Below are 17,545 nucleotides of genomic sequence, written 5' to 3'. Positions count from 1 at the left end.
TCGATACTTTGAAAATATTTCTCTTGTTCTGGAAATCTGTTAGGGTGGTTCAGTACCATTTCACAGAAAACATTATAGAATAAATCCATAAAGGAGAGAGAGAGGAGAGAAAGAGGGGGGCGGTGCGGAGAGAGAACGAGAACACCTGAAGTTGTTCTCAAGGGCAAAGAAGGACCAAGGGCAGCAAGAAGTGAAGTGATTTACTTACATTTTGAAGTAGATGAAAGCCACAGAGTGAGTTATCAAAGTGTTGCTTTAGGGAGGACAGAGGAGGGAGGGGGAGAAGGAATTCTACATATGAGTAAACTGTCATTCTTCATTCAGACAATAAGCTGAAATCGGTTTGCCTCAGTGTATTTCCACTTGGAATGCCAGTCAGCGGATTACGGACAAAGAGCTTGGAAAACCTGTGGGAAATTCTATTCTTAAGCCTTTGATACATTTGATAGCTGTTATAAGGCCCAGAAATCGCCAAGGCCGTAGTTTCAGTTCCTTTCTCAATGTGTTCATTGGTGTTAGAACACAGAGAGCTCCCACACCAAGCAGCAGCAATGTCAACAAAACCATCAGCAGCAGATCTTGCAGAGTCCCAAGCCTCAGACCGCCCCGTTGTCCCAGTGTCCCCCTCTTTCCTTTCTTTCATATCTCTTCTGCTGGGTTACGCAGATTTGCTATCTCCATGTCCGCACCCTCCTCATCACACTGCCGTTCATCTCTCTTGTTCTCTCATATGTTCGTCTTAGAGAGTGCCAGCAGTATCCGCTGCATTGTCCCTGCCTATAGCCTGGGCGTTGCCCCATCTTCCTGATTTTCTCCCTTCTCCGCATGCTATGAATCATCTCGTTCTATTTCTCCGATCACTAAATTGGTCAACTCTACTCCCTTCTTTCCATTTCTGGTATCCCTCTCTGATTTGAGGTTGACAGCCTTGCTCTTTCTGCATGCAGGTGATATCTAACTTGGTGAGCGCATCAAGTTTTAAGGGTGTTAAGTACTGTATAAGCAAAAGATGTAGCGGTCTCTGGGAGGCTTTGTGGCATTTCTGTACCCCTCTTGTCAGACTTCCTGTGAGGAATGGTTGCTTCTGCATCTGACTCTCGATTACTTGCTATGTCCGTGGCATGTTCCTCTGATTCATGGAGGAAAACCTTTGAGGTTTCTAGAAGCTCTGCACTCATATTTGTCATTTAGGCTCTGTGGTCAAGGCCTGTTACTGACCTTCACTAGCTGTAGGAATTTACGTAGTTCTTCAACTTCTAGCTTTCTTGTTTATAAAAATAAGTGACTTTCAGAAATGCTCGCGGAGTAACCCTTTCTGTACATAGGACTCACCTGGAGAGCTTTCAAAATGGCCACTGCCCAGGCTGAACCTTAGGACCAACAATGCCCGTGTCCTGATGCCTGGGCTCCAAAATTCACCCATTCATTCTTTTTTTCTTTTAAATCACTTTTTGTCAGGACTTTTAAAGCTTCTCCAAGATCCCAGTATTATCATAAAGTTGAGAACTACGACTTAATGATTTTGAAGAGGCTTTTGTTCTCCTGTCATTTCATGTTCTTGTCATGTCTGGATCCCAACTGGAGCTTTCTCTTTCTTTTAGTGTTTTCCCTAAGTTGGGAAGAAATAGCTGTGAGGCTCCCCCTTTCCCATCTGCTGTTTGTTCTTATTTACATATGATGGAACCCAGCCCACTGATTTACAGCTCTTGTTCTCTTACAACTGTTATTGAACTGAAAACATAGTGGAAACTTATTAAACACACAGAGAGAAATTCTTTTAAAGTGAGTTTTTATGCTGACAATTCCTTATAAAATAAAGGGGATTTTTAGAAAAAAATTAACAATTTATTTATAGGTCCATAATCTCAACAACAAATATAACCCAGAGATCAGACGCCAGGGTTTGATCTTAACTGGCTATTTCATTAAGGAAGCGACAGCATTTTCACAGGTGATTGGGACTATGTGGCATACATACATACATGGTGGGGTCTCCTTGCACCCCTGCAGCAGCGTCTCTCTTCCTCCAGTTTTCCCATCCCTGCTGAGGCCTTCAACAAAGAAAATGTGTCCTCAACCTGGATGTGATCTCATTCTTTAAATGCTCTGGAAAAAGCCCTTCAGAAAACTTCCTGTCACTGAATTTAGGGACATTTGGGGGTCCTAACATAAATCTAATTCATGCTGGTGTGATGTCCTTTAGGGTGCTCTATCTGCCTGCGTGAGTCTCTTTAAACAATAGCTCCTTCAGTTGTTGCTCACTTTCTTGGTAATGCCTATCTAAGATGCACAGCCCGTGCTTTTGCTTAGCACCCTTGGGGTCTGATAAACTCTCTCTCTCTCTCTCTCTCTCTCTCTGTGTGTGTGTGTGTGTGTGCACGCGTGTGGCATTGGGATTAGAACCTAGGGCCTTGCACTTGTTAGTTACTCACTTTACCACTGAGCTCATTCCCCTACTCTTATGAAATTACTGAAATTGGTTGTTACCTTGATAAGGACAGACCCATTTCTTAGCTCCATATAGGTAAGTGATTGACTAGTGGTAGCTTCTGGTGGGTTTTCCACAACCTCCCTGCACAATCCATTCACAGATGCTCCCCCCCAAAAAAATATCAGAGCATGGAATTGAGCTGAAAGCCCCCCTCCCACTCCCGGTTTTGAACCTTGAAGTATTTTTATTTATTTATTTTTTGCAACTTGATTTAGGTTGAAGAAACCTTGTCTGAAGTTTCTGGCTTTGATGCTGCTTTTTTTTTGGGGGGGGGGGTATTTTCTTATAGATGGAAGAATTGATTGAGGGTGTTCGCTGGGCCTTTATTGACATGCTGGAGAAAGAAAATGAATGGATGGATGCGGGAACAAAAAGGAAAGCTCAAGAAAAGGTAAGGATTTCCTTTGATGGAAGAAAAAAAACCCCGACTTTTTGTTTAATGGATTTTCATGCTTGACATTGACTGTGCAGTTGATTTTTTTTATTGACTGAGTTGTTGGCTCCAAATAACCCCAGAAGTAGGTGTGTTCTTTTGGATGAACACATAGATTTCATCACCAGGAGGTAACAGAAAATAAGATCCGACTTGTTCTTTCTCTAACTGTATTTTCAAATGCCATGTAATTCAGCCTTTCTTTCGCTCTTAATTGCCGTCTGTAAGAGCCACATGGCTTACTGCCTAGTGAATTGTGCTATAAACCATCTTTGGATACGGCAGAATGCAGAGCAGTGGGGAGCCATGGGAAGCAGCTGGCAGAAGGGCCCTCAAGTTGCGCAGAAGAAAACCCCATATTTTCCACGTGTCTTCTCCATTTGCGCTTGATGTGTGCAAACGTCCTGAGGCAAGTCCTTTCCTGCAGTAAAACACATGTGCTTCCTAGCCCATCACGTTCCCCAAATGGCCCAGAAAGCATGCATATAGGTGGTATGGGAGTGATCTTAGAGTACTGTGGAGTAATAGAAACAACTAGTTCCTGCCACAAGTGGATACGTGTGACGCCTGGTAAAATTCTCTGATGCTGTGTGACAAGATAAAGGAATAAACAGGGAAACCATTGAACAGCTGCATTGTCTACCAATTATGAAGGGGCCCATCTTGAATTGGAAAAATTCTTCTGGAGCTGGAATTCAAATGGGCAGGGCCAGGGCGTACACTTGATGTACTCCTTACGGATGACACTTTGTAGTTGAAAGGCTCTGAAATGAAATTTCTTCCTTTGAGAGGGGGTTTTGAAACCTTCCCGATGAGAGCAGTTGCCACTGGGACATGGAAATGCAAGATTGTGCTGGGCACATCATTAGCAATGATTGCTTTAGTTTATCAAGTTGGGGGTCTGTGCATTTGTGATTTTTACCACCTCCTCTGACTATTATCATTAGGTCCATTGCTTTGAGTCATCATGAGCCCAGTATTTTTGGGTTATGGTCAAGAAACTAGGAAATTCTCACTGTAGCGATGCTATAAATACCAAGCCCCCTTGTTGAAGTGAAAGAACAGAAAGGGTAATTTTGCTTCTTTTTTTTTTCCTCTGCATGATCTCTCAAAGCTGTTTTAGGTCATGTACGGCCCAGGCTGGAGGAGGCAGGAACACACAGGCTGTGGGGGGGGGCACTCTCCATACAGTAGATGAAACTTTTGGCACCAACCACATTGTTGTTTCTTGAAGGCTTGGTTTATTGGCAGAGCTAGCTTGTGGTGTGTGGGGCAGGATGTATCTTGTATTTGTCCTGCCGAGTGTATTAGGTGCCCTTTGCTGTAGCCTGGAGTCCTAAAGTATCAATTTTCACAGGACAACTGGTGTGAAGAGAGGGGGAGAGGGATGGAAGGAGGGATGGAGACAGAGAGGGAGAGAGAGAGAAAGCATATGAATGAGTGAGTTATGAATATTTGGGAGCTTCTAGTCAACTTTTCGGAAATAGAAATTAAGACCACTTCAGCGTACTTGTTGGTGTCAAGTTAGGGAAAGACTGTCTTGTAGCTGGGTTCTCTAAGCAAGTGGTCCATGAGTCTTTGAAATAAACTATTCTCAGTCCTTCTAATATTAGACGTGTTCCATTGGCCCTCTGGGTTTCTCGCCAGTCTTTTATTTTATTTCAACCATAACTGTCACTTTTTCCCTTCTAAAGGTATTCTTTGAACATTCTGCTTTCTTTGAGCTGAGTTCAACCTGCCAGGAACTCCAGTAGCAGCCTGACAGGCACAAACATCAAAGGCAATTGTCCTTCCGGAGCTCATTAGGTTCCCTGAGGAGATCTTGCATCTCAAGGTTCAGAGAAGTTCCAGTAAGGCGAGACAAGAAACAGGGTGTTGTCCAAGGATATCCATCAGTTCTCCCAGTCAGTACCAGCCCTGGACCCCAGAAAACGTAGATTTCTCTTTTTGTAACTTGAATTAACTTGCGATTCTAGAAATGACCTCTAGGTGGAGCTCACAGTACTGACAAAGAAGACAGAAGCTGCCTGCAGGCTTTTGTTACTGCTTTTCACTCTGGGGCTGTTTTTGAAATAATGTATTTTTCTCACCGCATCCCTCAGCCCCCCTTTTCCTTCTGCTTTCCTCAACTTGATTGCCTTTTTAATAGTCAACAAGAAAGAAGAGACTCTGCCTAATAATTTTTTGAGTCTTAGATGGAAATCTCTGCCCGTCTGTGGGCTTTGTCTTTCTGATATGGAGTAGCCCCTGCATTAAGACAGGGTTTGCCTGCATTTGAAGTGGAGGGGAATAATTTGCCTTCCCTTCCTGGTATGACTTGGCACCGTTCTTTGGGCATGTGTCGTATGCAGTATATCACCCAAGCAGAAGATTTCTCATCAATAATAATAGTGCCCACACTGGGCTGATGCTGACTCACTTCGCTACCCATTGGCAAAGCTGAAAAAAATTTTCTGATTCGTGAGGGGTCGAAGTGTTTCTTTCTCTCACCGTGAAGCTCAGAACTGCAGCTAATTAAAGCACCTCCTAAGAGGTGTTGACCTCAGCTTTCCTTCGTGACCAACCTCCGTAACTGAGTGGTAGGGAAGCTCAGATACTTGCAGTGGTCTGAGGGCCTAACCGCTTAGCTTTTGTGGCAGCGACCCTATTTCAAAACGAAAGTGTGAGGGTGGGCTTTGTCCTTTTTGCTAGGGGTGATCACTGTAAAAGATAAATGAGGATATGCCTCTGCTTCCTTGAAGGGTAAATTTGTTATCTGTCTCCCCGCCTTTTGCCGCTCCTCTCTGGAGAGAAGTCAGGGCTACTTTTGTCTTTTGAATCTCACTGTGTTGATTTCAAGGGGAAATTTAATATATTGGGAACTAAGTACCACTTTTTATTTAGGATGCTGTGTGCCCGGCAAGCACATGCTCTTTAATTTTTCCTTTTATTTTTTGAGATTACACTATAATTGCATCATTTTCCCTCTCCTTTTCTCCCTCCAAACTCTCCCAATATAGTCCTCCTCAATCTCTTTCAAATTCATAGCCTCGTTTTGTTTTTCCGCAGAGGACAAGGAGGCCTGCTGTTTTTCAGGTTAATATAGCCTTTGAGTGGGCATACTGTGATAATTGAGCGATTTGGGTGTCTTCTGGAGGCTTCACCTTGTTCAGAGCTGAGGAGGAGTCCCACAAGGTCACTGTGCGATGGTTCTGATGGTTCGGAGGCTGGGCTGCAAGGGACTCAGGCTGCCTTTGGCCTCCCTGGCCAGTTCTGAGTCAGCTCTGAGGAGCAGCTTCCCGAGAGCGGCTGGCTCAGGCTTGTTCCCTAGCTGAATTAATTATGCAGCACAATCCTGCAGCTCCTCTGAACTGTTTCCGTGTACTCTTTGCACCTGGGGTCTAAGCTTGTCGGCCTGTACCCGAAGAAAAAAAAATACCAGCCCACAACACATGGAGAGGCTGTGTCCTGAGGGTGGCGTGAGGGAGTAGCTGTGGCCTTGGCCACAGCAGGTACAGAGAAGTTGGCTGCCTGTTCCTAACTCCTGAAGCATGCGACTCCCACGCACAGGCTTTGAGTGAGGTAGGAAGATTTCCATTGCAGAGAGCAAAGCAAAGTGTACCTCACCTCTCTGCCTTTGTCACTAGTAGACTCTGCCAGTCTCAGGCGTTGAGGCTTGCACAGCGTGCAATCTGTACTGACCCGTTAGGAGCCTGGCTTCTCCCCTCTGAGCCCACGGTTCTGAAGGTGGCACCTAGGAGCTTGTAAAGCAGGCACATTTTTACAAACCTGTTTTAAGAAGATTAGGGGTGGGGTGAGCTCAGGGGATTCTGAGGCTTCTAAAGTTTGGGGGACACTCCACTTGTCCTTGCTACTTCCCTGCATGCCTGTCTGGCTTCTACCTGCAGGCCCCTGCATTCTGCCCAAGGGCTCTCTTGTCCCGCCGGAGCCTACTGTGAGTGGCACAGCATTCAGGAGGCTCACGAGCCCCTCCCTCCTCGCTGGCAACAATTGATGGAAGTTGGCCAGTACCTGTCCCTGCTCTCTCCTGGCTCTTGCAGGTTCTATACAAGTTCCCGGGGGGGGGGGGGGGGCTTTCCCAGTGGGATTGAGCTTCCTGGCCAAAATGCCCTTCACTGCCTACTTTCCTTCAGAAGTGACAAGTCACTTCTGAAGACCCCTCCTGGTGTTTCTTTGATCCCCTGCCCCTATCCAAACACAGTGTGCTTTAATCCCAGTCTCTGGCTCTACCCCAAGGAGCCCGCTAATGAGGACACAGCCTCTGGGTTAAGTCCTCTTCTCATGCCTCCTTGCCTTTAAGGTAACAGTGCGTTTCATTAACTCTGGACGCCTGAATTCTTTCAGCACCCTCAATCCCATAGGCATTTTCAGCACACCCTCCATGTGTCAAAGACCAGGCTGGAAGCTGCGGATTTGGGATGGGGGGGATCAGTTGCAGCCCCTCTTTTGCCGGAGGCCTCACCTACCGAGGCTAATGGTGGAGTGCTATGGGTACCCTGCTAGGAGGCGAAGGCTATTTAATATTGAGAGTTGTAAAGCAGCCGCGGGAGCCTAGGAGCGGGAGCTTTAAGAAGCTAAGACCCGCACTCCCTCAGGGTGCTCACCCTGCCCCTTCCTCTCTTCCTCTGTCTTACTTCCAGACCCATTTTTTATGCATGACCTTGTAAGCCCTTGGGCGAGGCTTCTTCTGAGCCTCTCATCACTTGTTACTTAGAACAGGTGCTCTCAGCAGCGCCTCTCCCTTGGTGACTCTTCTCCTGTCGCACCACATGGTTTCCTTTGGAATGGCTTTGGGGAGGAAAGGCTTTTGCCAGAGTGTCTCATACCCCTCCCTATTATAGCTTCCAGTGGACTTGCAGAATGTTCAAGAATACAGTCAACCCCTCCCGTCCCGTCCCATGTCCCCCCCCACCCCACCCCGCTTCCTGCATCTACTCCCAGGACTCATCGGGGACAGAGAGCATGCAAACTATGTCCTTGTTCTGGCTTCCTGCTTTTCTCTGGCTTCTAGTATTCACCATGGCGAGTTTACATCCACCGTCTCTCCACCCTGTCCATGTATCTTTCAGTCTCCGTCTCACAGATGTGCAGGCCAAGGCAGGGTTTGTCTTCATTAGATCTCTTTGCCTTACTGCTGTCCACAGGAAGGACAGTGGGGAAGTTAGCTGGATGGAACGTTGTCTGTATTCTAAGCCAATTTTTACCCCTTAGGAGTTACATGCCTTTTTGGAGATGGTTTAATCTTTCCTATTCCCGCCTCAGTTTTCACATCTGTAAACTGTGAAGTCACTGCCTACCTCAGAGCTTACCTACTGAAGGACTTGCTATTCTAAAGGAGGTAGTTGCTTAACTCTGGGATTTAGATTTTATGATTTTAAGCAAGTGGATTATTTCTGTTTTTAATGGTTTATTTATTTTATTACATCTTTCATGCCATATGTTTTAATCATATTCTTTTCCTTCCTCCAACTCCTCCCAAATCCTCTTTACCTTCGTATCTACCCAACTTCATGTTTTTGCACAATGAACAAAAATACGAAAGTCAAAAGCAAAACAGTTTCAATTTCATGTGTATGAATGTTTGCCTGCATGAATGCAGGTATACCATTTGTTTGCCTTGTGCCCGCCGAGGTCAGAAGAGGGCATCACATGCCCTGGAACTGATGTTATGATGCTTGAACTGCCATGTGGGTGCTAGAAACTGGGCCCAGATCCTCTGCAAGAGCAATGAGTGCTCTTAATTGCTAAGTCAGCTCTCCAGCTCCCCGCACTGCTATCTTAGTGTGACATGTGTGTGTGGATGTGTATTTATGTATGTATGCATATGTACTGTAAGTAGGAGTTTGATACATTCTATATGCTATCTTATGGGAGTGATTATAATTCAGAGCCTCATGGAAATGATGTTTGGGGGTGCTTTCATGGCCAAGGGTAGATATGAGTGTAGGCCAACAAAAAAATTATAAATTTAATTAAAATATTATGAGAGAGAGAGATAGATAATTGTATGGTTCTCAATTGAAAACTATAGATAGTAATGTTGTATCAATGGTCGCACATACCTAGGTCATTTAACCTCTTTTTAAAAAATATTTATTTTATTTATTTATTATGTATACAATATTCTGTCTGTGTGTATGCCTGCACACCGGAAGAGGGCACCAGACCCCATTACAGATGGTTGTGAGCCACCATGTGGTTGCTGGGAATTGAACTCAGCACCTTTGGAAGAACAGGCAATGCTCTTAACCTCTGAGCCATCTCTCCAGCCCATCATTTAACCTCTTGTACTTGAGTGTGCATTAGCACCACCAGAAATGCTCACTGAAACAAGATCCAGCCCTACCCCAGGGAATCTGGTTCAATGGCTGTAAAGTGATGCTGGGGATCAGCGTTTTTGATGAAGCCTCAGAGGGATACCGTTGCTGATGGGACTCTGGGTGACCACAGGTGGCCATTTCCTCCCACCATGGCTGAGTTAATAGAACCGAAGGAAGTTTATGGAGTTCTTCCCACTCTGTTGGCCTGTCTTGTCTTTCTATCACCTCTCACAATGAAGTGCCTCAGTGAGCAGGGACACTTGAAACCCATCCAGGCCATCTAGTCCATAATGCTCTCTCTATCTGCTGAATGCTCTTGCTAGAGAGCTGAAGGCTCTTGGTTGCCCGCCCCCCTGTCCCTTGATTCCACATCGGTGTTTAGGAACTATGCACATGAGGTTTTCTGCACAGAACTCCTCCTAAAGACCCAGTAATGTTTTGCTATGTAGATGAAACAATTGTTGTGTTCCTCACATAACACTGACAGCGTTATTTATTATATGCCAACCTGGAGGCTCAAAATGCTTTATAACTGCCATATGGATGTCATGCTACCACCACAAGGAAGCTCCAATTATTTATTTATACAGATAAAGCATGCTTGTCCATGGTCACCCAGCTGGTTGTTGGAAAAGTTGGGACTCCATTCCTGGATGGTTGGTTTCACAGTCCCCATTTATCCTAGTAGATGTGCACCTTAAGCATGGTCTTCAAACTGGCAGCATTGGTGTTCTCTAGACTCTAGCTAGAAATGCAGATCCAAAGTCCTGCGCATCAGATCCATGGAATGAAACTCTGAGAAGGAATGCAGGACTCTACCGTGCAATCACCATGCCCAGGTGATTCTAATGTAGTCAGAGGTGCAGACCCGTGCTCTAGGCTATGTTTCTGATGCCATGTGCTGCTGGCTCTGCTCCAGCCTTCAACACGTTTTTTTTAAAGCTCAAGTTCAAGGCGGAGCACAGTAATTCTATATAGAGTCCAACTTATCCAGCGCAGTGGGGATATTATTGCCACCTTTGTTTTGCATACAAATTCTATTAAGGAAGCTGAAGTTGAAATTATGGCTATCTTTTTCTTTCAGCCATGCATGTCAATGTTGGCTTCTTGCAAGTTTACAGTCAGTTAATTCTTGGTCTTTAAAAAATAATCTCATAGGAACTGATGTTAAGCTCTGTTGCTCCTATACTTGGCATTAAAAAAATCCCTTCTCACAGAATTTTATGTTTTATTCTTAATAAAATCTATTTAGTTGTTTTGTTCATAGCTCTATCTTTTAAAATAATTTCCATATCTTCATATTTATTATATTTTTATGAAAATGTATTCTTATAAAAAATACTGAAAGTGAATAACAAAACGATAAAGAAAAATCATTGCTTTGTCATTACCCAAACAACAGCTTCTAGCTTCTTGATATATTACTTTGATTTCTCCTTTATATGTAGACTTTAAAAGATACATTCTTGAACAAGGTTGTATATGTAAATTTGATTAATTTTTTCTTTTAACATTTATGTTATAATTTTCCTATTATGATATAATTTTTACCGAAGAGTATCATGTGGAAATATATATCCTGTTAGTATTTGCATATGTGAGTTAAAATTCTCTGACGTGAATTATAGTTGAGTATCTACTATCATGTGATAATAAGCAGGTTTTGCACATTGCTTTATTTTAGAATTAATTTTCTTTTTCTTGTTTGTAGAGAAGGCTAGACTTGAACTTGCTATGTAGCCAAAGCTGCCCTTGAATTCTTGATCCTTTTTTCTCTGTCTCCACATTGCTGGGGTCACAGGCATGCACAACCATTCCCAGCTCCCAAATTAGTTCTTTAGAATATAATCTTTAAAAATTGTAAGTTTATGATTCACTGTATCAAATACAAGTTCTATTTCTATATTTTTGAAAATTCGCTAAATATGCATTTTTGCTTATACTGGTTTTTTGGGTTTCAATGAATATGGTCACAAAATGTAATTGGAATCAGCATTTGCCCATGCTTCAGTACTCATCTACTGAACAAAAACATGCTCAAGGCCAGGCCTGCTGGCTTATGCATGTAATAATAACTGATTAGGAGTATGGCAAGTTCAAACCCACCCTGGGATGTATAGTTAAGACTATGCCTCAAAGTAAACAAGGGCTACTAATATAGTTTATTGGTATAATGTTTGCCCAGCCTGCATGAGACCGTGGGTTCTATCACCAGTGCTGAAAAAAAAAATCTTGGAGAAATACTCTGTGGTAGGTTTAGTGTTAGGAGCCATTCAGTACTTTAACAATAGATTTTCAGTTCAGCTGTCAGTGTTTCTGCCTAACCCCTAGAGCTACCATTTGTATTTTCTACATTTCCTGTGAGGATTCGTGAGACATTGAGCAATGTTTTGCCATTATCCAGTTACCCTCTATTTACTACCTTCCTTGGGTTTCTAATCTATCATTCTGGTACCAAAATGGAAACTCAAGGAAAAGACAAACCTTTATGTGTTTTTCATTCTTTATAAACATGATATTTTAATGAGTATTTAAATATACTACACAACAGTGTTCATCGAAAACTCTTATGACCTTGTCACTGAGGCTCAGCAGTTAGCAATAGTTTGCCACTCTAACTTCAATAGACCCTACCCTCATCTTTGTTTATGGTTGTAAACTTTAAAGATAAATCTATCCATGATGACACAGACATCATTTTTACTATATTTCAATATTTACTGTACTTTAATAAAATATTTCAAAATATTTTTACTGCAGTTTCAATAGATGCAGAAGTTTTAAAAATTAACTACAATTCCATTTTTATATGAATTGTATTAGCAATAATTTCTCATTAATTAGTATCTTGTCTGCTTGCAAATTTTTGTAATTATCATAAAAATGTTTGGATAGTTTTTAAACAATTGGTGCAAATCAGTATCCATGGTCCATATTATGTAACTAATAGGTACATCTTTTAAAATATTAAGAGCACTGTCTATCCTCACCTTTACAAATGAAATTAATTTACTTACTAAAAAAATTAGCTCGCTTAGCAGAATTTTTAACAGTCTTGGTTTCTTCTAGGATGTTCTTCTGTGCTTTGGATTTCCTATTTACTGGAGGTAAATGATGAGTTTTGGTTAGATAGAAGTTCATTTTTTTTGACAGGGAGACTTTGTGTATAGCACTGGATGCTTCCTTTAAGAAACACATGATGCCATGTTGTCTTAACTTCTATCTCAAGGGAAATCCATGAATTTGGAAATTTTCGGCCTAATCCTTTCATTTTAATTTTCTTATCAGCCCTGCTCCTCTTATGGTGATTCTGTTTCTTGACTATGCCATTAGAATCACCTGGCAGGATCAGTTTTATATATTTTAATTGAAATATAATTCTATCACTTTCCTCCTCATTCTTACCTCTAACCCCTTTCATATCTCTCCACCACACTTTTAAATTGATTGGATCTTTTTTTATTGTTACTATTTTAAACAAGATCTCTAGGATAGACATAAATACATCACATTGATTGATTGACTGACTGTATCTCTGCATGTGGAGGTCAGAGGTCAATGTTGAGTACTTTCCTCAATAGTTTGCCATGTTAATGTTTTTTAAAACTGTGTTTCATTGAACCTGGAACTTACTAATTTGCCTAGACTGGCTGGACAGTGAGGCCTTTGTACCTTTCTGTCTTTACCCACCATAGTGCCGGGATTATAGGCATGTACTCCCATGCTTGGCTTTTACGTGGGTTCTGGGGATTTAAAGTCAGGTCCTCGTGCTTGCTCAGCAAACACATAACCATCTGAGCCGTACCCCAGCTCAAGGTGTCACCAGTTTCTAAACTTACGTAGAACAACAAATAAATAGCTGCTATTGAAAATCAGTAAAACAGTTGTTTTAGTGGGCATTGATAACATTGCTAGATATGAGATTCTGCTAAGCTTTTCAATGGGTGATTTTCAAATTCTATCATTCTGCAATTATTAGCTAGGTTATTCCTCTAAGGTTTTTTTTTTCCTTTGTTAATCACTTGATTAGCCTGACATACAGTTTCTACGGGAAAAGCTGCATGAAGGTCTCTTTCCTGTTATTGATTTTTACAAGTTGTACCCTGGAAACCTTCAGAGGTATCAAAGCACTCCCCCCCAGCGTCATTATAAACACAAGGATTTTTAAAAATGCATTTGATACATTCAAATTTATTACAATTCTCTTTGAAGTTCACATTGTTTCATCTGAGTCAACTTATGATTCTTCCTTTAGGGAATTTTGATGTGACTCCAAATTTTTAGACTATGTTTTTTGTTTCCTGTCATGACAAGATATCCTCCTTAATATTTAACATCTATTAAATAAATTTTTAAATCAGAGTCTTAATAAATTCTTTGGTAATGAGCAATATGTTTATTTTTTTCAGGGGTGGTGGTGAAACTTCTGTTATAACTGGAAGTACAGAACTCCAGTAATAAGGAAAGTTGCAAAACAATTTGATAGGTGACTTAAATTGCCTTTTTGTAAAGAGTCACTATCATGTCAATGGGCACACATAGTAGATGGATTTTGAAAACTCACATATTGTTGCATGTTCCTTCTTTCTTTTTGCAGTATTATATTCTTAATATTGATTGTTAAGAATAGAAATAAGGGATGCAAAGCTTCCTAGGACTGGAAGGGGGAAGGCTTGGACTTTCCACAGGGCAGTGTTTCCTGCCCTCTCTTAAGGAGGGAGGGGAGGGAGGAAGGTGAATGGGGGAGTGGGAGGGGAATGGGAGGAGGGGAGGAAGTGTAAATTTTTTTAAATGGAAAAATAAAAAAAAATGTGCACCACCATACGGTTCTTTATCAGTCCTAGAAATCAAACCTAGGCTCTATGATGGTAGGTAACTACCATGTATGTGTCTCCATACTATGCTAGCCCTCTTTCAAGCCTCCGTTTGTATCAAGACATTGCCTAAAAGTGGGGAAATGGATGTTGTCATTCCTCAAAGTTACAAATAATAAAATAGGATTATTATGGTAAAAAAAGAATATAAATAATGACACTGGAGAGATGGTTCAGAGGTTAAGAGCATTTGTTGCTTTTGCGGAAGAGCCAGGGTCAATTCTCAGCACTCTTGTGGCAGCTTACAACGGTCTGTAACTCTTGTTCCAGTGGTTCTGACACCTTCTTCTCACATTCTTAGGCACTAGACATGCAAATACTCATACACATAGAATTATAAAACTATACATCTTAAGAAATAATATAAATAAGGGGTGGGGGAAGTAGCTCACTGGTTACCAGAACTTGTGCATACACGAGGACCTGAGTTCAGATCTCAAGCACCCATGTAAGAGCTGTATAACTATAGACATGGCTGTATATGTTTGTAACCCCAGCATTGTGGGGTAGAGAAAGTCAGAGATTCTGGTTTATTGAAAGACCTTGTCAAGGCAATGGAGCACAAAGCAATAGAGGAAGACCTCCAACATATTCCTCTGGTTTCCACAGGTGGACAACAAGGGCATATACATGTGCATGAACACTCTCCTACATACATGTATACTCTCCCCACAAAAGACACATGCACACAGGAATTTAAATAACTATTAACCAGTATGTGATTCTGTTATATATTTAAAAAAAAAGAATGCTAGTGTCTGCCTTGAGGTATGTCTCTGTAGTAGAGTACCTGCCCAGCTTGCACAAGACTCTGGGTTTCATCACCAGCACAGGAAAAGCAACAGCGACAAAATGGTAGTGAGCTAATCTGAAGTGTTGAGATATGTAGAGCCATGGTACATTAAAAGATGAAATATGAAATAATAAATACTTAAATTTTTTTTTTAACAATGTCAGACAAACAAGTCCAGCAGCTTAATAGGTACCGTGAAAGTATTTAGTGTTCAGTGTATGTTGGTGATTATTTTGGATTGGGGAACTAGTTGACCGTAGAACTTGGAAAGGGTTAAGCAATGCGACAATTGCTTTAGGTATAACTTTAGAGGTTCAAAGCAGAGGGCTACTTTTTGAGAATTCCGTAGAATTTTATTGCTTTTATCCATCACATGGGTAGGGGAGATTTGATGTCTTAAAGCTTTTTTTTTATTGGCTCATATTCAAATTGAGGATGTGAGGATTTAAAAATACATGTTGAGTTTGGTTGGGTTTACTAAAAAGAATCAGTTTTGGTATGTGGGTTTTAATTTCATGGGAAAAGACTCATTAGAAACATTTTGAATTTTCCGTGTAGATTTTGTGGTTGTTCCTTCCTTATAGCCCAGGATGAAACTAATAGCCATGCCGTCTGCTTATCTGCTATCTCTAGGTCTGTGCCTACCGTTGTCAGCTGCTCCCTTGTTATCTGGCTGCTGGTCCTGCTCAGTCAGTTGTACAGGAATGTCAGTTCCATTAATAACCCAAGGGCCAGGCAGGCACATAGTGGAAAATGGGTGAAGAGAGAGAAATTGTATTTAACCTGTCTTCTGAGTTGTCATTTTCTTGACTCCAGCATAGCTGGGTAAAGGCAGACTGAGGGTGTGACAGCAAATCCATTTCTGACAGAAACTCACATATGAAAGGGAGAAAAAGCCTGATAGCAAAAGAAGAATGAGTGAAGGGATGCAGGCCAGAAGTTAAGACTTAGAATCGGGAAGGTCACAGAAAAGCCTTGCCAGGAAGAAACGATGTAATCAAGCATCAGACAGGGGCATTGAAAACTTTGCCAAAATAGATTTCATATTGACTTTAATTGTTATCATTCAAATGGATGATATTCCTCTTTTTGTAAAAAAAAATATTTGTGGATGGATTAATTCCTTATTTAAAAAAGTTGGCATTTTAGTTCTGGGTTAGTAAATGCGGAAAGGAAGTAGAGCATCCCCAATATGGAACAATTCAACTACTGCAGTTGTCTGTGTCTTGACTATTGTTTGCTGCATAACAAAGGACGTCAAAACTTAGTGACTTAGAATGGGCATTGTCTTAGCTCTTTCAAGTCTGTTTGCTGGCTGGTGATGGCTTCAAACAGGTGTTGTCTTAGCTCTTTCAAGTCTGTTGTTGACTTGACTCTGCTGGGTGGCTCTTCTTTGGTCTTACCTGGAGTCTCTCATGTATTTGAAAGCAGATGCCAGTTGCGGATGGAAATTCATTGGGGCAACTTCACACATGTCTCTTGTTCCTTATGGCTTTCCCCATGGGGTAGCTAAGAATCAGGAAGGAGGACGAACATGCTGCGAGTCCTATTAAGTCTCAGACTGTTTCTTGTGATACATGCTCTTGGGCAAAAGCAGTTGGAAAAGACTCCATCTCTTGGTGTGTGGAGGAGCAGGACCACACAGGAAGGACAGGAGTTGTTAGAGTGTTAGAGTTGTCACTAGGAAGATTGATTTACATGCTGCATTCTTTTCATCTCTTTATATTCAGTTTTTTATAATTATATTAGAAAATTATGAACTAACTTTACCATCTCCCTTTGGCAGTTGCTCAATTAATGTTACTAAAATTATTTAAATGTTTTATTTATTTCTAATTTAAAAATAATTATATGTATATATTTATGGAATATAATGTGATTTTGATTTGTGTTGTAGGAGGAGCGGCAGCAGGCTGCGTCCCGCCACCCGGCTAGCTTTACACCCAAAATAATTACACGGAAACTGTATTCTTCTAAACACTGCTTGGCCCATTTCTATCTAGCCTCTTCTTGGCTAACTCTCGCACCTGGACTAGCCCATTTCTTATAATCTGTGTAGCCCACGAGGTGGCTTACCAGGGAGGATCTTAACCTACATCCATCCTGGGTCAGTGCTTCATCGCGTCTGCCCCAGAGAGGAAAGCTATCGAGTCTGAGCTCACTTCCTCTTCCTCCTGGCATTCTGTTCTGTTTACCCCACCCACCTATGTTTTAACCTATGAGGCCAAGCAGTTTCTTTATTAATTAACCAATGGCCTTCCTCCATCATTTCCCCTTTTTCTGTTTAAACAAAAAATGAAGGCTTTAACTTTAACATAGCAAAATTACATATAACAAAACAGTTATCAAGTAAAAATTATAATATTTACATCTATTTTATCTTTATCATAACTAAGGAAAATTATAACTATGACTAACTATTCTTCAACTCCATCAAAGACTCCAGAAAGATACAATATTACCTAAGCAAACAAGAAATAAGCAACTTCCAAACTCTAGAAATGACAGAGACATCTCGCTGCCTGGACAGTCACCCAAAGTTTCTCTGTACCGTTGGGGCATCCATCTTCGGCCTACAGGTCCATAGTATCCAGAGACATTTCCATGAAGCAGGAAATTTCAAAGTCAGTTCAA

General features: G+C 41.6%; 1 protein-coding gene across 1 annotated transcript in view; it reads left to right on the top strand.

Annotated features, from left to right (window-relative positions):
* Positions 1-17,545, top strand: part of Phex (phosphate regulating endopeptidase X-linked) — a 211,420-nt gene that overhangs the window by 98,360 nt on the left and 95,515 nt on the right. The window contains exon 12 of the mRNA XM_075958100.1: positions 2,781-2,882. Coding sequence (XP_075814215.1) covers positions 2,781-2,882 — 102 coding nt within the window. The remainder of the gene's footprint in view (positions 1-2,780; positions 2,883-17,545) is intronic.

The sequence above is a fragment of the Microtus pennsylvanicus genome, chromosome X, assembly GCF_037038515.1.
Source record: "Microtus pennsylvanicus isolate mMicPen1 chromosome X, mMicPen1.hap1, whole genome shotgun sequence".
Lineage (NCBI taxonomy): Eukaryota > Metazoa > Chordata > Mammalia > Rodentia > Cricetidae > Microtus > Microtus pennsylvanicus.
The sequence above is the reverse complement of the archived record's forward strand: the minus strand, read 5'-3'. Positions and strand labels throughout refer to the sequence as shown.